At 46.2% G+C, this 27622-nt stretch overlaps 2 protein-coding genes across 4 annotated transcripts in view; both read right to left on the bottom strand.

The window, feature by feature from the left end:
* The window catches only part of UQCC1 (ubiquinol-cytochrome c reductase complex assembly factor 1), a 92736-nt gene that overhangs the window by 39099 nt on the left and 26015 nt on the right, over window positions 1–27622 (bottom strand). For all 3 annotated transcript variants that reach the window (XM_084775724.1, XM_084775722.1, XM_084775723.1), the window contains 2 exons: window positions 20712–20769; window positions 5572–5680 (listed from right to left, as the gene is read on the bottom strand). In XM_084775724.1, coding sequence (XP_084631850.1) covers window positions 5572–5680; window positions 20712–20769 — 167 coding nt within the window. The remainder of the gene's footprint in view (window positions 1–5571; window positions 5681–20711; window positions 20770–27622) is intronic.
* LOC311593565 (small nuclear ribonucleoprotein F-like) lies at window positions 8331–8751 on the bottom strand. Its single transcript, XM_084774930.1, has one exon. It carries the CDS (start codon window positions 8655–8657, stop codon window positions 8397–8399), a length of 261 nt encoding a protein of 86 aa, XP_084631056.1. The 5' UTR covers window positions 8658–8751; the 3' UTR covers window positions 8331–8396.

Below are 27622 nucleotides of genomic sequence, written 5' to 3'. Positions count from 1 at the left end.
AACATATATTCTTATTTTTATGGCCTCCAACTCCAAGCGTTTTTTATTCCACTCACACATTCATACTTATGGTTATAAAAACTATCTTTAAAACAGTTCTTATTTTTCAAAACCTTTGACACTGAGATGCAAAGCACAGCACAGTAAAATAGGAGTTTAAGGGTTTTTCCCTCTTTTGTTTTACGTGCTAGGGCTTATGCGTAAGTCCACATGAACTCAAGGCAAGCATTCTGCCACTGAGCTACATCCCGAGCCCTCGTTGGAAATCATTATGGGGAGGGAGAGCATGGGGCAGGGGCTATTTGAGACTTGGAAGGTTGGAAGATTTTCAGAAAATCTAAAGCCTTTGCTAATATCCAAATCCCACTTTTGAAATAAGTGCCCTATTATAAGCTAGGGTTTAAGAATCAATCAATTCCAGTAAAAAACAGACAAGCAAAGAAAACAGAAACACAGAAATTGACAGTAGGGAAGCAGTAAGACAGCTCAGCAGTACGTGGACTTGCTGCCACGCCCGATGACCTGAGTCAGGTCCCCAGGACCTACAAGGCAGGAGGAGAGTGGAGTCCTGAAAGCTGTGCTCTGACCTCCACACACATACAGTGGCATGTGCACACCTGTACACATATGCACAGGCACTCACACAACTAAACGTAATTTTAAAAAACTGACAGGGGAAATCAATTTTTCTCCCAATATTTACAACACAGCAGACAAATATCCTCAGAATAGAAACGGGTATCTCGTTATCCCATTTCCCCCAATACCTAGCCCAGGCCTCCAGAATTGTCTTCTTTTGGTCTTTAGATTGTCACCATTTAGCCAACAGGCAGTTATAGGCACTGTGGAGACTACAAAGAGAGACGCACATGGTGCCGACTCTGGGGAAGTCATCTAGAGGACAGTCAACATGCATGAGCCACCACGACATAAAAGAGAACGAATACAAGTCCAAACAAGGCTACAGAAACCATTATGGCACTTACAGCGAGGGAGAAGCGGATTGCCCCCAGTCTCGGAAAGGCAATGGGACAATGTATGAGGACACTCTAGGGGGACACAGCGGATGCGGACGGCACAGACGGGAACAGCAGCAGGCATGCGGCTTGGCTGGAGGAGCGGGCGGAATGAGAACCCCACTGGGTGCTTAGTAACCGCCAGTGCGCTAGAAGCTTCATGGGCTGGGGGTCAAGAAGCATTGTGGGAAACGAGTCTGGCGTTGACAGAGACTATAGGGTGTGATGGGAGAGGACCTTGCAACGCGAAACACCAGGCCTGAGAAGCAAGGCAGAAGCTCACGGAAGAGACCGGTTTGTACCAGCTCTGCCCTCTGCACCATCTCATCAAGAGCCTCTGCTACAGAGCAGGGGACCAGGAAGCGACAGGACGTTTAGTCTTACTCTGGAATACTACAGGCAAGAGGTCACCTATCTGACGGCGTACTAAGGCACCCTGCGTGCGGGAACCACTGATGAGAGAGAGTAAGTTGTGACTCCCTATCCCCATCCCTTCCCACCTTGGCTTGGAAGCTTAAACCTGCTCCTTGCGAGCCGGAAGGTGGAGATGTCTGGCAGAGCAGAACTGACAGGAAGTCGCTGCACCAGCCTAAGGTTACCATCAGCCACTGCCTTGAGCTGACTCTTGTTTGTTTTTGAAGTTTGGTTGAAATGTCACAAATGGAAAAATTAAGTAAAGCACCCAGTTAGCCCCAAGACTGGACACACCTGGTGCAAACCCAGCAAAAGAAACTGACTTCATTAGCAGCAGAGGCCGGGTGAAATTTACATCTGAAATCGCCTGCAGCAGGAGAAGAGTGCGGGGCCAAAGGGCTGTCTGTTTTTACAGCTGTGGCAGGTCCCAGCGCTCACTCCTACCAACACTCAGGAGCGCGGCAAGAGCCCAAGGAAAAATGGTCTCCAGCCTCTTCAGCTGCAGCTCAGCTCACAAAGGTTTTTAAGAACCAGTTAATGAAATAAAACAAGACCAGATGAGGTGATATAATGAACTTTATTTCCACAGCTAATTTATATGTTTAAATCCCGAATATTGGCTTTTTTCCCCCCTTTAAAAAGTCAGAACACTAAAATTATTGATGTGATTTTTGTAACCTCAAATTTAGCAGTTGCTTTTTGTACTGGCTTCACCAATGACACATAAGTCTGTGTCATGTGCCACAACACTTGGGCTTCTTAGAAGCAGACGAAAAGCAAAATTTCCCTCTTGCATGAGACCAGAACTCAAATACTAAATGAGTTCTTGATAGGAAATCAAGTTTCAAAGGAATCCTTGATTAAAATTTCTGGTTCGTCATCAGTTTGCAGGAGGCGAATTTGGCTCTTGAGCCTCACCACACCCGTCCACTCACAGTAATGGCTTCTAAGAATTCTTTGGCATGAGAAAAACCACCACAACCCTGACTGGCTTTATAAGTTTTACTTTTTCTATGACTTTTCTTACAGAGGTATACCTGGAACGCCAAATAACACAGAAAGATTTGCAAATTACCACCTTTGAATCTGTTTTTTTCTTTTTTCTTTTTTTTTAAGCTAACGAGAAACTTGGCAGGCACGCCGCTAGCACCCTGGAGCTGCTCCTGTGTCTACTGAAGCACAGGGAATGCTTGTCCATTGCGGGAGGACCAGGCCAGCCGCTGCTCCTTCCACCTACTGCTGTTCTCAAGTCACATGTGCCACGGCTGCAGGCTGCACACTGGCAATACACCCCTATGCATGTACACACACACACACACACACACGTTACAACTGTCCTTCCTATAAAAAAGGTGTTTGTTTCTATCATTAAGTTTGGGGGAGAGGGTTGTGTCAAATACAGTAAAAAGCAAGAAGAGTAAGAACCCAATTCTAAATTGCTATTTTAAAAACATTTTTGTTCACTTATGGTTCTGTAACTAAGCCGCAGTTTGAAGGTAATTTAGGAGCCTACACTAGGGGAGTCACTAACATGTTGCCATTAAAGGTGCGGCTGCCACCCCCCACGCCCTGTCCGGTACAGGCGTAGCCTGGACTCCTGTGAGAAGAGCTGATGCTCTAAGGTGGAGGTGAGGGTGGACGCCTGTAATCCCAGATCTTAGGACATGGAAGCAAAAGGACCAGATCAAGTACGATTTATCTAATAAGTTATCTTAAAACAGAATATACGAACATGACGGTACACATCTTCAATCCCAGGACTTGAGATCTCTGTGAATACAAGGCCCGCCTGGTCTACACAGTAAGTTCTAGGCCACCCAGAGCCCTATATATTAAATGAGACCCTGTCTCAAACAACTAACTAACTAAATAAGTAAACCCAGTGGAATATACCAAAAGCTCATGTTTAATTTATGCACCTATTCAACTCATCCTTTTTATCCATTTGATGTTACCACATAAGCAAAAAATAGAGGAAGACAGTTTCCTGCTTTCATAACGCGTACAGAAGTAGGAGGGAGATTACACACAAAGCACCACAGAGAAGGCTCAAAGTGTCGACTGCTGTTATATATGGAAGAAAAAAAAACTGTGGGAGAGGGTGTAATTAAAAAATTCCTGTGGTCTAGAAGTCAGCAATTTCTGGATTATTAGGCTGTTTGGGACAGGACAGCTGTGGTTCTAGTAGTCCCGCGGCCAGCAGGGCGCAGTCACAGAGATAAGCAAAACACGTTCATCTAATGGAGGAGCCTCTAACGCAATACCTGGCAGCCAGCACAAAGGGTATTACCGGTCATCATCAGGAGGGTGATCTGAGATGCCAACCCCAGCCTGAGTCCAATGTGTGCTGCCACAGAACTGAGGAGTAAACACTTGAGGACGTAGAAAAGCCAGCTGTCTGAGTCGCTTAGTCAGCTGACCTCCCTCTGGACCACAGAGAGAGCCAGAAGGCCTGACAGTGGGGGGAACGAGACAAGAACCAAAGAGCACAGTCCTAGAAGGAGCTCAGGAAGGCAGAGAGATGATGGCTCAGTGGTTAAGAGCGCCACTTGCTCTCAAAGAGGACCTGGGTTTGGTTCCCAGCACCACACGGTGGCTCACAAGGGGAGTACAGGGTTCTAACACCCTCCTCTGACCACTTTGAGCTTCTGCATGTACGTGGCACATGCGCGTGCACACACACACACACACACACACACACACACACACACAGAGAGAGAGAGAGAGAGAGAGAGAGAGAGAGAGAGAGAGAGAGAGAGCGCTCAATCATGACTTCTTCAAGGCAGACTGTGTGACAGCAGGTACAACCGATGTTTCACTTCCTTAGAATGAAGAGAAACGCCAATGGCCTGCATGCTGTCCCCACAGACTGCCATGCAAATGTCCGTAGAGACCCATGTTTACAGTGCCTCCTACACTACAGTTCCTTCAAAGACACGAGGAAACAAACCATCACCGACATGCATGGCATGAGTCTCAAAGATTGCAATTTTATACAAAGAAAAAGCAGATGGTATTGATAACCATTAGCGTGGGATGTGTGAAAGTGTGCGCAGTAATACAGCTGTGCCGTGACCGAGCGCCCACTCAGCACAGCTAGACCTCCGAAACATAACATAGTGTGAGGAAAAGAGAGTTGTGTGGAAGTACATGAAAAAATGAGATCATGTATAATAAAACACACACATGCATAAAACCCAGAACTACATATTTTCTATAGCTAGCAGAGTCATTTTATGCACATACGTACACGCACATGCGTGCACATCTGCACACACACTCGCACACTCCATATTCTTCTTTCTCGGGCTAACTACTGAATTTACTAAGGTATTTATTTTCAATGGATACTTTGCCAAAATCCTCTAGGTGGCTAGTGACCAGAGTTTTCCTTAGTGCCTGAAGACTAAGGCCCGACAGCAGGGACTTCCCCTAAGGTCTAACTCAGAGACTTGGGTCTGACGGGTATGACGGCAGATGCCGACAGCACTTAGGAAGCAGAGGCAGGAGAATCAGGAGTTCCTAAGGTACAAGTCCATGTCTCAAAAAACCAAACAAACAAGGGGCTGGAGAGATGGCTCAGAGGGTAAGAGCACTGACTGTTCTTCCAGAGGTCCCGAGTTCAACTCCCAGCAGCCACATGGTGGCGCACAGCCATCTATAGTGTGATCTGATGCCCTCTTCTGGCCTGCAGGTGTACATGCAGAAAGAACACTGTATACACAATAATAAATAAATCTAAAAACAAACAAACAAAAACCAACCAATCAACCAAAGGACTTAAAAAGGGCACTAACTCAAATACTGAATTACTATCAAAGGCAGCCTCCTCACACTAGATTAATATCTGGTTCCCCATCCCATCTTCCACATCGCCATAATTCTATCTACTTCTGTATACAAGACGCCCTCATACCAACAAACCACAATAATGCGCACAAGCCCACAAAGCATCCGTGGTATGTCAGGCGTCCAACAAGAAAAAAAAAAAAAGTGACTGTAGCTGACCTGCCTCTTGGACGTTAGGCAGCGTTTCACAGAGATGCCGAAGCAAAGCCATTCTAGAGCAGAGAAGCCCACACTCGGGTCAGACCTTCTGGTGCCGGTTGCCCAGGCCCAGCATCCGCAGGCAGGCACTTACCCCCATGACTCGGCCTCGCTGCTCCACATCTTCCCACATGAAATGAACTATGATCCGGCACATGTACTTCCCAGTGCGGCCTTCCTGCTTCATCCGGACCAGACACATCCTGAGTGGAAGCAAAACAGAGTCACTGCACAGCTGCATTTTCTGTGAGTCCACACACTTCATAGGAGAGTGATTTTTAGCACGGCACACTGAGCCAAACACCCAGAAGCGACCTTATTGTCCTTAATATCTTCGCTACATTAAAGCTATAACTTTAACACAGCTATAACACAGTCACTGTTTAAAAAAAAAAGTTCATCTCAAGTGTGCAGCTTGAAAAATGGTTGCACTGGGGCTGGAAAGATGGCTCAGCGGTTAAGAGCACTGACTGCTCTTCCAAAGGACCCGGGTTCAATTCCCAGCACCCACATGGTGGCTCGCAACTGTCTGTAACTCCACGATCTGACACCCTCACACAGACACACATACAGGCAAAACACCAATGCACATACAATAAAAAGAAAAAGAAAAAAGAAAAATGGTTGCATATTACATACATAACGTAAGCTCCGTGTGTCAGGGTACCTCAGAAGCCCCCACATGGAAGAAATCACAAGCAGTTGTAAGAAGACAATCAGATCTTGAGTCTCCATTCAACTGGGGAAATATCTGTTCACCACTATAGGATTTTTTAAATGTGGGCAAAGAATTTTCCTGTCCAGTGTAGTAGCCACTAGCTACTTGTAGCTGCTGAGCATTTTAAACGTAGCTAATCCAAGGATTTCAAAGATATAGTAAGAAAAAAAAAATCACATTCTTTATATTGCTGTCACATTGTAATATTATTTCAGATAAGCTTAAATGAAATCTATTATTGAATTAGTTTTAGGGGGCGGGGTAAGGCTTAGCAGGTGGGAGCGCTTACTCTACAAGCATGAAGAACGGAGCTAGAATGCCAGCACGCACATAAAAAGACATATGGGCGTGCCTGTAACTGTAGCCTTAGGGGTGGAGACAAAGACTGGAGAGTGCTCACTGGTCAGGCAGCTGAGCCCGACAGCGAGCTTCAGGTGCAGGGCGACAGAAGGCGGAACATAGCATCTCCCTCTGGCCTCCCACAGGGGAGCATGTACCTCTATGGTCATATGCGCGCTGCCCCCCCCACACACACTAAAAAACTAGCATTCTTTTCTTTCTTTCTTTCTTTCTTTTTTTTGTTTTTTGAGACAGGGTTTCTCTGTGTAGCCTTGGCTGTCCTGGACTCACTTTGTAGACCAGGCTGGCCTTGAACTCACAGCGATCCACCTGCCTCTGCCTCCCGAGTGCTGGGATTAAAGGTGTGCGCACCATGCCCGGCCTAAAACTAGCATTCTTTTCAAAACCACCTTCATTTTCCTTCTACTTTAAAGGTGTAATTAGAAATGTAGAAAATTTCCAATTACATTTGTGGCTTGCATTTTACTTTTCTCAGCTAATATTTGTTCAGCATATAGACACTGAGAATATTATGATTACATTTTTATAATTATCAAATTGTTCTCCCACTAGATGTAAACTCCTCCGAAGGCAAAGATCAAGCCTGGTTTTGTCTGTGTTTTACTTTCTTGTGAGACAGGGTCTCAGTGTGGAGCCCTGGCTGTCCTGGAACCCACGCTGCAGACATGGCTGGCCCAACTCAAGAGATCCACCTGCCTCTGCCTCCTAAGTGCTGGGACTAAAGGTGTACACCACCATACCCAGCAAGAATAATGTCCTTTTTATTAATTTAAAAATGTATTCAGGATAACCTCAGCATTCACAGAGGCAGAGGCAGGAGGATCTCTACGAGTTTGAGGCCAGCCTGGTCTACAAAACAAGTCCAAAACAGCCAAGATTACACAGAGAAACCCTGTCTCCAAAAAAACGTAACAACAATGTGTGTGTGTGTGTGTGTGTGTGTGTGTGTGTGTGTGTGTGTAGGTAGGTCAGCCTGGTCTACAAAGCCAAGTAGCCCTGGACAGCCAAGGCTATACAGAGAAACCCTATCTCAAAAAAACATAACAACAACATATATGTATACATACATACACACACACACACACACACTTTTTTTTTCAGGAGTGGGAGAGAGGGCTTAATAGCTAAGCACATACTACTCTTCCAGGGGACCCAACTTCAGGGTTCAGGTCCCGGCACCCACATCAGGTGGCTCACAACCACCTGTAATTCAAGCTCCAGGCATACCTGAGGCTTCTGGCCTCCTCAGATACCAACACTCCCAAGCACAAACCCACACACAGGTGCACACACATACACATAATTACAAATAATAAAAACCGGGGCTGGAGAGATAGCTCAGTGGTTGAGAGCACTGGCTGCTCTTCCAGAGGTCCTGAGTTCAGTTCCCAGCAACCACATGGTGGCTCACAACCATCTATAGTGAGATCTGATGCCCTCTTCTGGCATGTATGAAAACAGAGCACTCATATACATATAATAAATAAATTAAAAAATAATAATAATAGGGCCGGGCATGGTGGTGCATGCGTTTAATCCCAGCACTTGGGATGCAGAGGCAGGCGGATTGCTGTGAGTTCAAGACCAGCCTGGTCTACAAAGCGAGTCTGTGATATTCAAGGCTACACAGAGAAACCCTGTCTCACAAAAATTTAAAAAAATATATATATATATATATATAATAAAAACTGTTTTAAAATATTGTATTTCATTATAAAAAGAATATAGTCAAGGTTACTAACTTTTCAAAGTAGTTCCTAATGTTATTCTTTTTTTTTTTTGAAAAAAAAATCTTTATTGTATAGAAATACATATATATAAAAAAAATCCCCCCAAAGATGCTATTCTCTCATTTCCCCGTCTTCCTCCTCCTCTTCAACGCCTCTGATATAAAGGACATTATTACACCTTATCAGAACTTCATCCAGATGTCCAGAAAATGCCCCATCTATGTATTCTTCTGTATTCGCAAGCTGCATGTTCATGTAGCCGTCCACAGAGACCAGGTAGCCCTTGTACTCCATTCCCCACTTGAGTTTTACCATCACTGGCTTTCCTGTCAACCCATTGAGAAAAGGCTTGGGATTGAGGGGTAAACTCATCGCGAACACCTGCGAGCGCTGCACCCCACTAGCCGCCGACCCCGCCGCTGCTGGCCCTCGTGACTGGAGCAGCAGCCGCTAACCGGAACGGCCCAACGCTCCCTAATGCTATTCTTATGACCATCTGATTTCTAGTTTTGAACTAGATATTAAGTGACTGCAATAGACTGGTCACCTAAAGGACAATTCCTGCTACAATTACAGAATCTTATCTAAACTGACAGTTCTATCTCCATACAAATCCTGCCCATTAAAATCAGCCAGTAAGGGGCTAGAGAGATGGCTCAGCAGTTAAGTTTGTGTGTGTGTGTGTGTGTGTGTGTGTGTGTGTGTGTGTGTGTGTGTTGGGGGGCGGGGGTGATCTAAGAAAGTCCTGAGTGAATGTGTAGTTTGACATAGGAACGGCCACATCTTGAGATCCCCCGCAGTCTCAGATCCATTGGATCTCTGTTAAGTTCAATGTCAGCCTGGTCTACAATAGGGAGATCCTACTGAAAGGAAGAAGGAAGGAAGAAAAGGAGAGAGAAAGGGAGGGAGGGAGGGAGGAAGAACGAAGGAAAGGAGAGAAAAGAAAACCAACTCGCGGGTTCTTATTCAGAGCAGGCTATGAGGACACACACATGCAAATCCCAGGACACAGGAGGGAAAGGCAAGAGGACCGGAAGTTAAAGACTAGCCTGGGCCACAGAGCAAGACCTCGTCTCACAACCCTGCTTTGTAAAAAGAAAAATCTACAAGCAACAATGGAATGATTCCAATCCAACGAGCCTCAACATCTCCATGACCAAAGCGGGGAAAACACACTTATCAAATGGGCAGCTGACAAGCTGGGCAAGCGCACAAATATGCTACATGACCCAACCACAAACCAAAAATATCTCCACAGTCTGTCTCAATGGGCTGCGGCTCACAGGAGGGCGATTAAGGAAAACACACGCTCCTGTACTTGGGTCCGGTAGATAAAGCTCCGTGGGTCCAGGGTACATGCACCACAACTACCTATGTAAAAAAATGCCTTAAAACAGAAAAGAAAAGCGGAAGGTAACAGAACACGCTCAATGCAAGTCAAGAGGACACTGACGCTGATCCCAAATCAATGTGCTTTTAGATAATGGAGTGTGTCCCTAATGTGCGAAGCATGACGCTGAGTCTGCCTGGAACAGTTAGCATCTACTGATTGCAATTTTGAACATCATGTCTGAAGAGACAAGAGGCTCCATCACATTAAAGAGTTAGTCTGTCTTACCGCACAGTGGTAAGACTATAGCTAACAAGAATGTCATTTATTTGAGGACAGCTAGAAAAGGAGATTTTGACTATCCTCACACCACAAAAATAATACATGAGATGATGGGCATCCTAATGACCCTGGCTTCATTACAACACGATGTACATGTTTGTCAAAATGTTGTATAATTTATAAGTGTGTATGGTGGCCAGTTAAAAAGTAAAAGTAAAAGTAAGAGAAGAAGCAAAAAAGATGATCAGAGAACAGGCTGGCAAGGTGGCTCAGCAGGTAAAGGCACTTGTCACCCAACCCTGATGACCTGAGTTTGAGTACACACACACACACACACACCTTTGGGAGGAAGACCAGAAGACATCCAACTTGGAGAAAAACAGGAGAAGGGTCTTAAATTTGTCTATTCAAATATTAAAATCAAAACCATAGGTTGAGCTGCACCAAGAGAAAGATTTACTGAACAAAAGTAAACAAACTGTCCAGCAGGAAAGGATCTAAAGATTTAAGTCATAGAAAGGACAAGTTCAAAATGTAGAAAACTAGCTTGTTTGTGTACGAATAAATGCTTGGTGAGCATCCAGCTCTTATTATTTTGTTTTGAATTCTATGTGTGAGTGGTGTGTCTGTGTATGGGTGTGTGCACATGAGTTCACGTGCCCTTGGAGGTCGGAGGCACTGGATCCCCGGAGCTGAGTCACAGGCAGTTGTGAGCAGCCCAAGTTGAGTGCTGGGAACCAAACTCAGATCCTCCATAAAGGCAGTACCTGCTGTTTGCCACCGAGCCACCTCTCCAGTCCCTGAGTGTGAAGCGTTCCAACCAAAGGTTTGCTGCTGATCTCAAGTGCATTTGTTGGGGTTTTTTTTTTTCTTTTCTTTCTTTCTTTTTTTTTTTTTTTTTTTGGTTTTTTGAGACAGGGTTTCTTTGTGTAGCCTTTGGCTGTCCTAGCCTCACTTTGTAGACCAGGCTGGCCTTGAACTCACAGAGATCCGCCTGCCTCTGCCTCCCAAGTGCTGGATTAAAGGCGTGCACCACCATGCCTGGCTTTTCATTCTAATTTTTAACATCTAAACCCAGTTAGTACCTAAGATGTAAGACTTGGAGACAATCAAACAGGCTGTGATAAAAAATGGGGCTACAGCACGAGACAGAGAACAGATCCAAAGTAGAAACGCACAAGTCAAAGTTCAACAGTGTTTTTAATCAAATTGCTCTTGTCAGCCTCTCACCTGAAAAGACGCAATGTGTTTTGATGCCTAAGTGTCATAGGAGGCCAATTCATCAACAGCAATAGTGAAGTAATGGAATTCTTCATTTATTTGAAAATTCTGTAGTCTGTTAATCCACCTGCCCACTGAGGCACAGATTTTTTTTTCAGACCATAAACTTTCTTAACTATATCAACATGAGGCGAGGTGTGTGGGGATTCCCAGCACAGCTTGTCTGTAGCCATCAGAAGACAGTGGCCGGCTCAAAGGGCAGCTGGGCTAGAGAGGTAATACAAAATGAAGGAGCTCTGAAGCTGGCTGGCAGTTTACCCAGTGACCCGAACCTGAGCTCCTACTATGTGTAGGTATGTGGCTGAATGAGTGAGTAGGTGTTACACTGATAGCAAAGACACGAACGAGTCCAGCTTTCAAGCCGTGGGTCTCCTAGGAGAAACAAGGCACAGACAAACAGCGGAAAAGGGCCAGTGAGATGCCTTAGTGAGAAAGCACGCGTGCAACCAAACCTGACTCTCTGGAACCAACATGGCAGAAGGAGAGAACCGACTCCCAAGAGCTGTCCTGTGACCTACATGTTCACACCATGGCACACACGCACACATGTGTACATACACACACAAGATAAATAAATACACGTAAAACAAAAGAGGGCAGTAATGTGCAACGGAGTTTGAAAGGTTACTTTGGGACAGATGGGATCTGAGAAGGCTTGGTGGGAAAGAAAACATCACACCTGGGGCTTGCAAGGATGAGCGGAAGTGAAAAGAGAACAGAAAGTAAAGGCTCCCCAACAGACAGAACGTGGAGAGCAAAGGCAGGGCCGGGGAAGAAGCCAGCATGCATTAAAGGAACAACAAATTCCTACATTTGTGACGGGGTAGAGTGTGAGGAGCAAGAAAGTGAAGCCAGAGAAGTCATAAGTGGCCTTTTTTTTTCTTTTGTTTGTTTTTTGAGACAGGGTTTCTCTGTGCAGCCTTGGCTGTCCTGGACTCCCTTTGTACACCAGGCTGGCCTAGAACTCATAGCGATCCACCTGCCTCTGCATCCCAAGTGCTGGGATTAAAGGCGTGTGCCACCACCGCCCGGCTATAAGTGGCTTTCAATGTCATGCTAACAAAGTCTGGACCCCACAGACTAAGCAGACAAGGGTGGACCACCGAGAAGAGATTAGCGTGTTGGCATCTGGAGCAGATGAGTGCTCTCCCTCCCAGCCTCAGCCCTGCAATTAAATATCAATGTCTCCAATGCTGGAAAGTGACAACTGGGAGGAATTCTTTTTTGTGTGGAACTGAGGTTACTGTCTGGCATGGAAATACAAGATGGCACTACACTACCCTTTGAGGGAAAGGTAAACAGACACTCGCTCTCACTAACCTACCTAACCCTCTACCTGACTTAGAGTTTAGGAAATGTGGATTGAAGGCTGTCAACAAAAGGAGAGAAATTCAAACTCCTCCCAACGCACTGCACCAAGTTAGTTCAGTGGATACGTGACCAATGCAGAGCACTGTACAATATAAAACTCACAGGAAGTCTCTCCTTACAAACCCAAGTCAAGAATCGGTTTGCCTATCAGCGCATGTCCTGAGGGTTCCTGTGTTCGGTCAGGAAAGTGTAAGGTTCTGATGCACAGGCCTCTCCAGCTCTCAGCACTAACTAAAAGCTCACTGATTTGCCCTAAGTTCCTGAATCAAAGTTAAGGATAGAATAAAAGTCCCATTGTAAAGAACTCTGTACTAACTCTTTTTAAAAGGCCACGCCCACATGGTGACCCCGGCAGCTCCTAGAACAGCCTCCTTGAAGGCCACGCCCACATGGTGAACTCGGCAGCTCCTAGAACAGCCTCCTTGAAGGCCACGCCCACATGGTGAACTCGGCAGCTCCTAGAACAGCCTCCTTGGAGCTCATCACAGTCAGTTCTACTTCCTCCACTGCTTAGTAGCTTCTGAACAGACAGTACAAGGAATGAGAAGGAAGACCAGCTCCTCAGGAGGGCTTCCGCATAATCTACACACGTACACACACACACACACACACACACACACACACTCACACACATACACTCACACACACAGATACACACACACACACACAGATACACACACTCACACACACACACAGATACACTCACACACAGATACACACACTCACACACACACACAGATACACTCACACACAGATACACACACACTCACACACACACACAGATACACACACACAGATACACACACACACACACAGATACACACACAGATACACACACAGATACACACACACACGCACACACACACACGACATGTACAGACATATAGGTAAGCAAAACATGCATACACTTAGGTGAAAATATTTTTACGGTTTTCAAAGAACAAAAAAACCCACGTTTAGAACACGACCCACCCAAAGTTACAAATCTATGTCAACCGAGACCTGCACTTAGAATTACACTGAAGTTTGTTTGTTTGCTCCTTTCAACGACCAGAACAAACTCTCTAGAATCTATTGGCTGTTTGTCCTTTAATCCTCACAGGGCACACTTCAAGTTTTACAACTAGCATCACATTACAGAAAGCATATTGCACCATGGGGGGAGGGGGGTAGCGCACGCCTATAATCCCAGCACTTGGGGAGGCAGAGGCTGACGGGTTGCTGTGAGTTCGAGGCCAGCCTGGTCTACAAGTGAGTCCAGGACAGCCAGGGCTACACAGAGAAACCCCATCTTCAAAAACAAAACAAAACAAAAAGGTGAAATTGAGTCTTCCCTCACCACAAAAACAAAAACAAAAACAATTAATGGCAGACAGAACAGACTGAAACTACCACGTGAGGCTCAAAGACAAAACACAAGTCAGAGGGTAAAAGTAAAATTAATGAAACAAATTCAAAATGGCTCACCTAAAGACTGGATGATTCTAGGGTCTACAGCAAGACAAGCTAGCACCTGCCACACTTTTAACTGTGTGATACAAGGCATCATGAGCCGGTCTGTCTCCAAACAGCGCTGCCCTGGTCCTTAACTGACACTGTGAGTGCATCCCTCACACTAAATGCTCCCGTTACATGGCTTTTTATTTTTCCTTATTCTTTCTTTTAGACAGGGTTTTATGGCTCAGGCTAGTCTTGAACTCCTTGATCCTCCTGCTTCTACTTCCAAAATCCTGGGATTACAGCCCTGTACTACCATACCTACTGGTGCATGCAGGCTGGTCCTTGTGTGAGCTGTGCTGCTGTACAGCAGCTCTACATGCTCCGCCCACAGCTCGACATGCTCCGCCCACAGCAGCTCGACATGCTCCGCCCACAGCTCGACATGCTCCGCCCACAGTCGCTGCTGTTCTTACACCCGCAATTTATTATTGAGGTTTTACGCCTCAGCACTATCCCTGTCTCTCAGTGATTCCAGGGGCTCATAAATAATCCTGACTTCTTTTACATATAAGGAAGGCAAATATCCCAGCCAGCTAAGTAAAGAAGAAAGGAGCGCCCGAGCCCTCCTCTGATGACTGCCCAGAGATAGCAAAGGAGGAAAAAGGCACCGAGCAGGGGTCTCAGATAAAGGACTAAAGACACCAACCGCCTCGTGGCTACCAAGTTCTGCAATAGACGACTTGATGCCTCTGCAGCCATCACCTTCCTCCTTTTACACAACTGTTTGTAATACAGCTCCCTGCACTTCACAGAAGACTTACACACTTAAGGTCACACTGTGGAGAAGAGGGGCGCTTTCCCCAAGCCCGGGTCTCCCACACTATTCCCGCCCAGCTCACAGCCTCTTCCTGCTAAGACAACATCCCAGTCTGCACAGTCAGAAGCAACAGGAGCCTCTCCTCGGGCCCAAGAGAAAGGAAGGCCTTGCCTCTTCTCCGCACAGAGCGAGAGGGCAGAATCCTTGAGTCAGTCCTACCCTGACCTCCTGCCACATTCTGGCAGCTCTGACCGTCCTGGGTCACTCAGCCATGTTTAAGATTTGCCCTTGTTCGGCCACGTTACTCACTGTTGAGGGGATCTGATTCTGAATGCCGTGATCAGCGGGCAGGTAGGTGGGCAGGTCTGTCACACTGGCCGCTATACAGGGATCTCAAGTGGGATTTTCATAGTTTGTCTGCTGAGGCCACGAAAGCAGGCCCAACATGGCCATACTCAAGCCCCTTAGTTTTCTAATGGGTGGTCTAGTTTTGGTGAGCCGGTAAATATACATGCCTATTTCTACCTGATTTCCTAAACTTCCTCCCTGGGAAATCTAAGCTTTCTAGGGGTAATATGGGAGCCACCAGACATGTTTGTGGCAAAAGAAAGCGGAACAACGTGCTTCCTGAAACCATCTCGCCAGACGCGAACCACCACTAAGCTATGTATGGCCTGCAGCCAGATCCATAAGATCAAAGTCTTGGCTGACAAGTACCAGAGCACTAAAGGTCATACGTGCTGATAAGACGCTGCTGCGTGGGCCTTTGGTTTGAACAGAACAAAGCAACACAGCAACCTATACGTGTGGGAGTGTGACCAGAGCCTCTGGCTGGCGAAGGAGGAAGAAGCTGTGCACACAGCCAGGGCACACCATACAGAGCGGACCTGAAGCTGCTGAGACGCAGCAGGAGGCCCCCCCCGCACCCCCACCCCCACCCCCGACACCCTACAGCTACATCCCACAGTGGTTTTAAAGAGCGGCTGGCAGGTGCTGCCAATGCTTGCCAGGGCCGTCCTCTGGCTGGACCGTGATGGGGATGGATGCTTTCCTGGCCCTTTCCCATGCGTACGTCCTTCCTCTGCCTCTTTGCAAGTCTCATCTGGCTCCTTTAATGTTCGTTCCCCATAGCTTTGGCAAGTGAAACTCCTTTTTACTTCTTGTCCTAACAGCTCAGAAACACCCTCTGGCTCTGGACCCCAGAAGGCCCAGCCATTGCTGTCCCTAAGCATCTGCCATTTCCAGGGGTTCCCAGGACACAGACAGTGAATGCTAAGAAAAGCAGAGCTCACCTTAGAGCTGGTGGCCACTGAGTCGTGTCCTTAGCTAGCTAGTTGTGTTCAGAAAAAGAGACCCCTTTCCCCTTGGTCACCAAGAAGGGACACTAAGCTTGGGATTGGTCTCAGACTCTCCACTGCTGCTGTGGGACCTGAAGTGACCTGTGGTAAATGTCATAATATCCCCAGAACAACCTCCCCTTGTGGGAGACAAGGGAACTGAAATAGATACGTGGTTTTGAAATCTGCCTTCTGGTTTCCACGAAGCCGCTTGGTTCCTTTTCTGCAGGCATGTCTCACAGACAGGAAGTGGCCCGGTCATTCCCATACACGTCCACCTCAGGAGCAATCCCTTCATCCATCTACACAGTGTGGCTAAGGAGGAGACTCACTGCGTGTGAGCGCAGGGCTCAGCATCTAAGAGGGCGTACCGATCTTGCAGAGGACCTGAGTTCCAGAATTACAAAGAGTTCACAATGAAACAGCAAATAAAAAGATTTATAAAACTGAATCGAGTTCAAATATTACAAAATTATGGGGGCAGGAAAAGAGGTTGAGATGTAGAGAGATCACCTCTCATATCTTCTTCTTCTTCATCATCATCATCATATTGATTTGTGTTTGCTTTGTTTGTTGAGACAGGGTTTTTCTATGTAGCTCTCGTTGCCTGAAACTCAAGAGATCCATCTGCCTCTGCTTCTGGGATTGAAGGCGTGCACCACCACTGCCTGGCTTAGTGATTATTATTATGTCGGAAAGTGATAAAGGACATCAGACACTCTCCTTTGGCCTCTCCACACAAAAACACATGCAGACAGACACATACTTGTGTGCAAACACAAATTATATAATGTGTATATATATGTATCAAAATATTATATTGCCTTCATTAACATGTATAATATTTACATTTTTACATATCAAAGTTTTAAACTTAAAATTGATTAAAATGGGGCTGGAGAGATGACTCAGAGGCTAAGAGCACTGGCTGCTCTTCCAGAGGTCCTGAGTTCAGTTTCCAGCAACCACATGGAAGCTCACAACCATCTATAATGCAAATACACATACAAATAGAGCACTCATGTGTATAAATTATATAACCCTAAATAAATCTTTTAAAAATTAGTTCAAGGGCTGGAGAGATGGCTCAGTGGTTAAGAGCGCCGCCTGCCCTTCCAGAGGTCCTGAGTTCAATCCCAGCAACCACATGGTGGCTCATGACCATCTAGAATGTGATCTAACACCCTCTTCTGCAGATAAAGCACTCATATGCAATAAATAAAATAAATAAATCTTTTTAAAAAATTAGTTCAAATGAGAAGAGATATCGAAGGGTCACCAAAGAACTGCCTCAGATGGAGGTGGAGGCTTTATAATGAAAATAATGCCTTAATTAGATATCCAGGAGAAAACATGAGTCCGCCCAGTAGTAAGGAAGGCAAACACTAAGACAGCACAGAATGGCAGCAGACAAGAGCAGTAAAGATCCAGGCTGCATCTTCTACAACACTAAGAAACTTGACAGCAGAGGTGGGAATCAGGGAGCTAACTTGGTGGGTGAAACCTTCAACTTCTGAGTGAAAGTAATTCAAATAGAACACGAAGCATCAGGCGTTTCCTGACAAGCTTCACATGTTTGTACATAACGCAAGCATGAGTACTGGATACAAGGCAAATCACCTGTTGCCGCTAGCTCAGGGGCAGGAGTTTGAGCCAAGGAACTAGCGACTGACAGACCAGGGGAAAGAAATGAAGGGACACATCAGGAGGCACTCCCAGGTCTCTGACCCCCGAATGGACTCGAGACGCTGGCGGGAATCAGGTACGGCTGCTTTATCAAGCCGGTGTCGGGATGCTGGGGAAGCCTAACGGCATCTTTTTTCAGCAGCTGCTGTTAATATTGATCTTGTTCAGCAAAGACAACAGCCACACAGTCAGTGCCACTGCAGGTCCACTGGATACACAACTAACAAAGGTCTTCGTGGAACAGAAGGGGGGCTGCAGTCTTAAATCTCAAGCCACAGAAAAACTGTGGGATGCAGGAGAAGTGACACCATCAGGAATATACAGGACGGCTGGCATCCTGTTCCTATCCCAACTGCCCAGGACCCGTCACCTAGGGAACCCGTCACCTAGGGGACCCAGTCCACCATCAGGGTACTCGCCTTTGCTAGGAGTCTGTCTGCTTTGGCTTGTCTGGTGGGATTACGGCTGCTTCCTGAGCCTCCTCGCCTCCTTGCTTCCCCACCGCCTCTCATGGTTGCCACCCCGAGGGTGTCAACGCTAAAAGAACAGGACTGAAGAACCTAACTTCTCTCCAGACTTGGGGTAGATCCCTCCCTCCCTGTTTTTACCCCTTGGGAGAGGGAGTTCCCCAATTCACTGCACCTCTGGGCCCCAAACTACTTGTCTACCCCAAACCTGCCCCAACCACTTCGGCCAGCCGGCTGCCCTCCCCCGCTCCATGTTCTGTGGGTACAGTCTTTCCCTCCCGCTGTGCTTGAATGCAGAGCACCCTCTTTTTCTATGACAGTCATTTTACTTGCCCTTCATGAAATCCCTCGCCCGTTCTTTCTCCCAACGCTGTCTCTACTCCTGAAGTCGGACTTAGTTCTAGCTCTCTGCAGCATCCCTCTGGGCTTTGAGCCAAGCACTTCCTTATCATCTACTATAGACAACCACACCCAAGGCCCATTCCCCACCAGGGTCTTGAATGGGTGCACCGTATCGCAGCCGTCTCTCCATCGCCCCATGGGTGCCGAACACACAGCAAGTCTTTGGCAAGGATTTGCTGATTCAAATAACAAAGCTGCTAAGACATTCTACCAAAACCTATATGGCTCATGAGATTAAGAGTGACGAAGAGGCTGGAAAAGTCAAAGAAGAGACGGCCTCCCTCTTCTACTTAACTGGTGGTGGTACACGCCATCCCTCTAAAAAGTTAGCTTCAGCAAGAAAGGCCGAGTAGACAGAGTTTGGAAAGTTTACAGAAATACAAGTAATTTCAAGGCCCTCTCGGCTATTAGTCAGGTATTGACCTTGGGATGTGGTCACGGGGATTATATATTTTATTTTGCCGTCCACTCCCTCTAGCACTCCGATACCTCTTGCTATATGGGCAATAAAGAGTCTTTCATACCGGTTCTGAATATTATCTTTGAGCTCCTCTGGGGACCGCTTAGCCTCCGCTCAACCCTCCTACCTTTCCAATGAGTAATTCTACCATCCAGGCCTCAGCTCTTTAAAAAAGTACTTTTCTTCCCAATGTATTTGGTTCCCCTCCCTGCACCCTCTCCTTACCCTCCACCACGGATACCAGAGGCAGACAGTGTGCTTCTCAGCTGCCTGACAAGCAGCCACAGTACATCTCAGAATCTAACCATGCTAGGAAGGGTTTCAACAGTTGTAGCGTCCGCTCCAATCCTATAAGCACCACTTACGAAGACTCTGGAACTTAGCAGTACAGTTTCTTTTCAATTTATTTATTTTTACTTTAGCTGGAGTTACAGACAGTTGTGAGCTGCCATGTGGGTACTGAGAATTGAACCTGGATCTTCTGAAAGAACAGCCGGTGCTCTTAACCTCTGAGCCATCTCTACATCCCCCAGCGGTACAGTTTCTAACTGGCCATTTTGGTGTCTTATCTCCCTCACTAGGCTGGACTTCTTGAGAACAGGCCCTAATCCCCAGCAAAGTGTCCAGGATACAGTGCCCCTTCTATCAACTACTGGTTCAGAGGGTTCAAAAAAAAAAATCCATAAAATAAACTGCCCTTTCAGGCTCCTTAGCCAAACTCGGTGATGATGTGAGTTTGGAAGAAGCACTTCAGAGGCAATCAGAACCAAAACATCTTTATATGGTAGCCAGGCCTATGATGCAAGGCTCGGCTAAAGACAGTCTCATACAAGGGTCCTTTGACAGGCAGCCATCCCCCACCTGCCTTGAAGAACTCACTATGGTCAGCATAGTAAACCCAGTTCTCCAGAGTTTACTTGCTCAAGATCTGGCCACTCCCATGCCCCTCACCCCCACCTCACTGACTCCTATATCACCCTTTGACCTTTAATGCTATGCAACAGTAGAAGAAAGATGGATTTCTTTTTTTTTTTTCTTTTGGCTACTTCACAGCTGAAGAAAAAATATACTGTTTAAGGTGTTAAATATTTTCACATGCAACAAATCTGGCTTGTGTCTAACCTGCACACACATTCAGAGGCACAGGCATAAATGTCAGTGGTATAATTTGTTATAGGTTTCTGATGACCAACGATGAAAATGACCACGGATTCTCACAATTCAAACCACTTTTACGTAAATGTGAACTTTCCTAAAACAGCCAAGGGAGAGAACTTTTCCATCCAGCCTCAGAGAGCCTCTTAGAGATAGTGATAGCATTATTCATGGGGTTAGGTGCTCTTTGAAAAAAAATATTACAAATATTAGTTTCTTTCTGGGTTTATGCTTTGACCTTTAACAAAAATGTGCTTCAAGGCACCAGTTATGGAAATGAAGAGAGACAGGTTTTCATGCTTGAACAAGCGCCACTTATATAATCAGACCCAAGGAGCGCTGTGCCTTACAGTGCGCACACATGCATTTGGTGACCTTACTTAAAATGGCTAACTTACCAGACATGAAGCAAGGTTATAAGAAACCAGGAGTTGAATGTGTCAGGCATCTGGCACCCTAGAAAATAACAGTAAAGTATAAATACGTAAAGGTGTTGAGGAGGAAAAGTGATTCTGTTTTAACCACTGGTGGCAATCTGTTCACCGAAAATATAGATGTTTCTGATTAAGCTATCGTAGAAAAAAGCGCAGTCAGCCAGCATGTCAGTTCCAGCCTTGCTACCACCTTGCAGCCGTGGGCAGACTGCTTCTTCCCTGAGACTCACATTTCTCATCTTACATAATGTGACAGAGATGATCTCTTACGTTCCTTCCAACTTGATGAGATTTGGTGCTAGTCTTGCTTTCTGGGCTTGAAATCTAAAAAGCTAAGCAAACACCATCTCCCCTGCTCCCCTGCTCCCCTGCCCCCCCTGCCCCCCTGCCCCCCTTAGCCTCAGCCACTGTGATCATTTGAGCCCTGGTGAAAAGTTAAGCCTTCTGGTGTCCTTTTCCAAGCTTTTTAAGACAATTCAATGTGGTATGACCTTGGGCGTGCCGAATACTTTACCCAAATGACCAGGAGGGACAAAAGTGGAACTCTCAGGAGCTAGGGCTGAACAGGAGAGTGGACTACAGCCACTGCAAGGCTAAGGCTAGTCTTCAGCCCCCGGGGATGACACTGGGCAAGGCCTACAGATCAGGTCTCAGTTCAGACATCCAAGCCTCTGAATCCTCACATTCCTGAGAGGTCCCTCTGGTTGGCTGAGGGATCGCCACTACACCTATTCTCCCTATTACATGACAAGGAGCAGGAAGCATAAATGAAAGAAAATTAGCAGCCAATGTGAGCCCTTATGGTAGAATCAGTCTTTTAGAGTTTAAAAAAAAAAAGGAGGAGGGTATAGTTCAGCGAGATAGTGCCTACCTAGAATTCTAGCACACTGATCCTGTGAAGTAAGGGAAAGGCTGCAAATTCCAAGCCAGCCTGGGCTACATAAAGTCTGTAGCCTTACCCCTGCCGCATGCTCCCCCCACCGTCCCTGCCCCCCCCAAAAAAGTAGCCTCTGTCAATCAACATTAAGTGAGGAGGTGGTTAACACGGGTCACTAGGAGTGAGCACACAGGGCAGGACCCTAGGAGGGAGGACTACAGCCAGCCCTAGTAAGGGAGCCCTCACTCATTGGCATCAGCGTCAGCATCATCATCATCATCATCATAGCTGGGCTTATCACAATGCCAGACCTAGCAAGTGCTTCACAGCCTTCAGCTCAAAGAATCTGCCCAACACCCCTCGTAGGCGGGCACTGCTACAACAGGTGAGGAAACCGACAGTGAATCAAGGCAATTGCTCAAGGCTGCAGAAGCACAAAACCATGAAACGAGGCACCTGGGATCCAATCCCGACCTCCTTGATTCTGTATGCAGAGCAACTCTCTAATGCTAAGGTGCGGGGAAAGGGCCGTCCTCCACGCCCAGTACACCGCTAATCGCCTTATACAGGAGAGCCGTACAATAATCCTACGTTAGAGGTAAGGAAACAGAGGCAAAAAGGCTAGGTAACTATGGGCAGCCACCAAGTTAAGCTAGGGGCAAGGCTTGGGTTTGAATCCAGGCCTGCCACAAAAGGACACCAGAAAACTCGGGTGAGCTTACAGGGTGGTGCCCAGCAGCTGTCAAGTGGACTTCCTCTCTGAGCTCAGCAGGAGGGAGCTGGAGGCTGGCCTGACCAGCCGTCCAGCTCTTAAGACTATGCCATCTGAGAGCAGGCCAGCTGCCCTCCGCCTAAAACAAGAATAGCCCAGAGAAACTCTCAAGCCGGGATCTCAAGTTGGGTCTTTTTTTCTTTTCTTTTTTTTTTTTTGGATGTTAGAAGAAAACATTAAAAAGAAAAGTTTTCTTGGAAGTCTGTCTTTCAATCTGGAGAGTGAAAGCTGGCCGCTTCTACAGGACACCCTGTCCAACGGCTACCTCTACACCACAGCTTCCCAGCAGCCTCCAGGAGCCTGTCCAATTTCCTCAGGTGGGAATCAGTTCTTGGGCTGGAAAGCACAGACAGACAGGTCAGCAGCTGGCCCTGGGTCACAGTTTTCCCTTCAGGGGGTCATCTCAGGGCTGATGAGAAAAGAGCTGGCACATGAGTAAGTCCCTGTGCCCATAGAGGTCAGAACAGAAACCCACAGAGTAAACCTCAAAAATATCAAACCAACGAGCGAATGTTGACTATGAGCAACACAAAAATACGATTCTTTTTTCTTTTTCTTTTCTTTTTTTTTTTTAACAAGTCTTGGAACTCAGTCTCTCTGTAGACCAGGGTGGCCTCGAACTCAGAGATCCTCCTGCCTCTGTCTCCCAAGTGCCAGCAAAAATACAATTCTGAGCTCAATAAAACGTGTTGACATACTTGAGGGCTTAAACCCTGCGACACTTTGCCATGATCACACTCTTACTCCAATATACACTAAACATATTCTTTTCTGAGGCTAGACTCTTCCTTGACACAAAGTTCAGTAAAATTAAATAATTCTATTACTAGTCGGGTGATGCACACCTTTAATCCCAGCACTTGGGAGGCAGAGGCAGGCAGATTTCTGTGAGTTCGAGGCCAACCTAGTCTACAAAGCAAGTCCAGGACAGCCAGGGCTCTGTTACACAGAGAAATTCTGTCTCAAACAAACACACCCATAACAACAACAACAATAATAATAATTCCATTACTGTCACTGGAGAATGATATTATCACATTTTAATATGAGATCAGATTACTTAGCTCTAGATGATGCTTCTGGGCTTCTCAGAGGCCCAGTTTTCCTCTCTCTGTAAATCAAGGGGCAGAATAAGAGGGCCTACCTTAGAGTTTCTGTGATGGTAAACAAAAGGTAAAAGGCCTACAAGATGCTTAGCCACGCCCAGGAGTGGTGGCGCAAGCCTCTAGCCCAAACACCAGCACTGAGGAAGCAGAGGAAAATAGATCCGAGTTAGAATCCACCCTACTCTACACAGTGAGTTCAAGGCTAGCCAGGGCTGTATATAGTAAGACCATCTCAATTTTTTTTTCCTTAACAAAATGAAAGCCATTTAAAAGAGGGACTCAATATCCACCATTGTCATTTTCCAGTGAATTAAATAATTTGGTTCAAATTATCTTTGAAAAGCTTCACCAGTTAGTTAAAATTGTGTCTTCTTTAAGGAGCCTCCTCTCCAAAGAGATCAGTTGCTTAGAGGCAAAAAGACTCACAGACAAGAATTTGGAATTGAGCACAAGCCTTGCTAACTGGCTACATCGGCTCCAAAACATCAGGAGCAAACTACATAACCCAGCAGGCATGATCATGTGACGGGCAAGGGCATCATCCCATAAACAACAGCTGGCAAAGCACCTGACCACTCTCCAGCACAGCCTTTAAACTCTGGTATCTTAGACAGGACTTCCCTAGAAGCTGACAAGCACAGCATACTATGACCCAACAACTCACTCACTTGCATCAGGCTCACTTTAGCTGAGGAGAATGACACTTGCCATACACCCAAGGCGCTCTGTCCTCAGGACTCTTGTAATCAATCAAGCCCTATATCGAGGACCTAAAAGGGCATGACCACTTTAAAGGTATAAGCCTAGGAAACTCCCTTATTTTATTCCAACCTCTTCTAAACTCCTTGGAATCCAAACCACAAGAAAGTCAGTCTCATTAGTTTGCAGAGTTTTAAAAAACATTTGCCTCCAGCTGGTACCTTCCAAATCTGTTCCCTTGTTCACTAGCCACACTTTGGAACTCCTTTGATTTTAAAATGTAAACCTAGCCAAGAAAAAAAGAAAAAAACAAGGATGAAGGGCCACAGTCGAGCAAATACACATGCCATCGGTTGGATTGTTTGTGACAGGGCTTCGCTGTGTCGTCCTGGCTAGCCCGAACTCGGTATGCAGAGCAGGCTTACCTTAAGTTTATGGCAATCCTCATGCCTCTGTCTTCTGAGTACTGGAATTACAAGTCTGTGCCACAATGTCTACTTATAGTATAGGTTCTTGTGATGGTTTTTGTTTTGAAACAGGATCTCTCAATGTAGTCCTAGCTGGCCTGGAGCTGGCTATATAGACAGGCTGGCCTCGAACTCACAGAGCTCTGCTTGTCTCTGCCTCCCAAGTGCCACCACGTCCAGCCAATGCCATAGGGTTTAATAGGCAAATGCCTAATTAAATCTTAAAAAGGGAGAATGTGATCACCAGAAAACTCATTGCCACTTATACTAAAGGCCAAAACCAGAGCAAAGCTCACCAAGATACATACCATTGGGCTGGGCATGGTGGCGCACACCTTTAATCCCAGCACTCGGGAGGCAGAGGCAGGTGGATTTCTGTGAGTTCAAGGCCAGCCTGGTCTACAAAGTGAGTCTAGACCAACCAAGGCTACACAGAGAAATCCTGTCTTAAAAAGCCAAAAAGCAAACAAACAAACAAACAAAAAAAAAAACAAGATTCATAACTTTGTGTGTGAACATCAGTTTCCAATACTAACATAACACCTCATAAAGGGATCTCTCAGCAAAAGAATGCAAAACCCAAACTATTAAGCCACGTTACAATTTCTAGCTTGTGGTTGCATTCATCCCAAGGCAGCACGCTGCAGTGGGAAAATCCCTGAGGGGTAAGCCAGACAGCACAGGTGCAAGGCTTGGCGAGGCAACCCTGGGCAAGCCACCGAGCCTCTTAAAGCCTCAACTGTTTCTAAACACAAAACAAAAATACACAATAATACAAGCACTTACTATCCCACAAGATTGTGAAACTCCTAAAGGGACAAACATGGAAGCAAACCAATGTGAGCTATTAATATATAATTGTAACTTTCAGAAACTATTCTTAAGTTGCTAATCTGCAAGCCATGAGCTCAAATATAAATTTTAACTATGTATGTAATAACTGCCTTTTATTTGATACTGTAAGATTAATACAAACTCAAGAATCTTCAGTAGGGGGCTGGACAGATTTCTCAGTGGTTGAGAGCACTTGCTGCTCTTGCAGAAAGCCCAGCTTTGGCTCCCAGCACCCTCACGGCAGCTCACAACTGTATAGGACGGCAGCTCTAGAGTTTCCAATGCCCTCTTCTGGCTCCTGTGAGCACTGCACACATGTGGTGCGCATACACACATGCAGACAAAACATTCATACATGTAAACTAAAATTTTTAAAAGGGGAAGCTTCAATAACAAGGAGTGAAAACAAGTAAGCATCTGTCTAAAATAATTATAATAAATATGAATAATTAATTGAAGCAAGTATTAAATATCTGGTGATAAACGTTTGGGTTTTCTTTTCTGTCTGTGTGTGGTATGTACGTGTGAGGCACATAGACATGACTCTTTGAGTTCACCTGTGCATATGCAGGCAGACTCTGGAGAATATCAGGTGTCTCCCCCTAAGGCTCCCTACCTTATCCCTCTGAGACAGGGAGAGCTCACCATCTTGCTGACCAGTAAGCTCCCAGGACCCACTAGCTGTCATCTCCCCTCCCCCAGTGCTGAGGTTACAGACATATCTGGCTGCTGTGTTCTTGCATGGCTCAAAGGACTTGACCTGGATGGGGGTAGGGAGGTAATAAAGACAGAGGGACACATGGGCACAGACAGAAATGCTGGGTTCAGGTGGCCTGAGGGCTTAGATGGAGAAATCACAATACTCCAGGAGCTCAGTGTTTAATAGATAGATCTGAACAGGAGTTAGGGCACACGTCTGAACAGGGAGGCAGAGTTTAAGGCACACAGATGGCTCAGGGAGACAAGCCTGGCCAAGCCCAGCAGATGCTGTCTCCACTGGAGCAGTCATCAAGCTGTATATTTCTGGGGGGAAAATGCTATAGTGGACATTTCCTACTAACGTCAACACTTGTGCTCGGACCCCGGAGGAAAGCTCGGCCATCGCTCTGAGCCTTATCCTGTGAGGCTTTGCTATTTTCCATGCGTCTGAAGCTATGGGGTCCTTAACATGGCTGTGCCCATGTCAATGACACACCTTCACCCGGGACTTCCCTCATTCAAACTCAGCTCCCTGTGCTTGCATAGCAAGTGATCTTACTCCCTAGCCTTGATGATAATCTTCCCATGAAAAAAGAGATGGTGGGAGGCTGGGGGCAGACCTTAGCTGACCTTAGCATGGCTCTCGTGTGGAAGACCCCCAGAACTGCAAACACACAAACGTGAGGTGGATATGTTGGGTGTGTTGGGGTATCCTACCTGCATGGATGTTTGTGTATCACATGTATGTTGTGCCCACAGAAGCCAGAAGACGGCATCAGATCATCTGGAACTGCAGTTATAGACAACTGTGTGATGGCAATTGTGCTGGGAACCAAACTGAGGTCCTCAGGAAGTGAGTGCTCTTAATTTCTGAGCCATCTCGCCAGCTCCAGATATGTTTTTTTTCTGCTTTGCTTTGTGTTTTTTTTTTTTCCTCTCTGTCTCTCCTCTCGCCTCCCACCCCCCCCACTCCCCCACCCCCAAGACAGGGTCTCTCTGTGTAGCCTTGGCTGTCCTGGACTCGCTTTGTAGACCAGGCTGGCCTCGAACTCACAGCAATTCGCCTGCCTCTGCCTCCCAAGCGCTGGGATTAAAGGCATGTGCCACCACGCCCAGCTTGTTTTTGTCTTTTAATGTTACTTTCTAAATAAAAAGTATGCTTTAAAAAAAAAAAGCAAGTAAACTAAAAATATAAAATAAGAACACCAGGGGAAATACACATTGATGTAAGAAAGCACTTAAAAAAAAACTCAACATTTTCTTTATCATTTAAAAAAGGTATACTTTCTTATTTTGTACTAATTTCTTGGATAATAAAAGGCAGTTTAGAGCTGGGTGTGGTGGCGCATGCCTTTAATCCCAGCACTCGGGAGGCGGAGGCAGGTGGATCGTTGTGAGTTCGAGGCCAGCCTGGTCTACAA

The sequence above is a fragment of the Acomys minous genome (genome assembly GCF_964271855.1).
Source record: "Acomys minous genome assembly, chromosome: 3".
In the NCBI taxonomy this organism is placed as follows: Eukaryota; Metazoa; Chordata; class Mammalia; order Rodentia; family Muridae; genus Acomys; species Acomys minous.
Note: the sequence above shows the minus strand (reverse complement) of the source record. Positions and strands in the feature narration are given on the sequence as shown.

Coding starts and splice junctions, on each gene's coding strand:
- LOC311593565 (XM_084774930.1), bottom strand. CDS start 8,657: ATGAGTTTACCCCTCAATCCCAAGCCTTTTCTCAATGGGTTGACAGGA.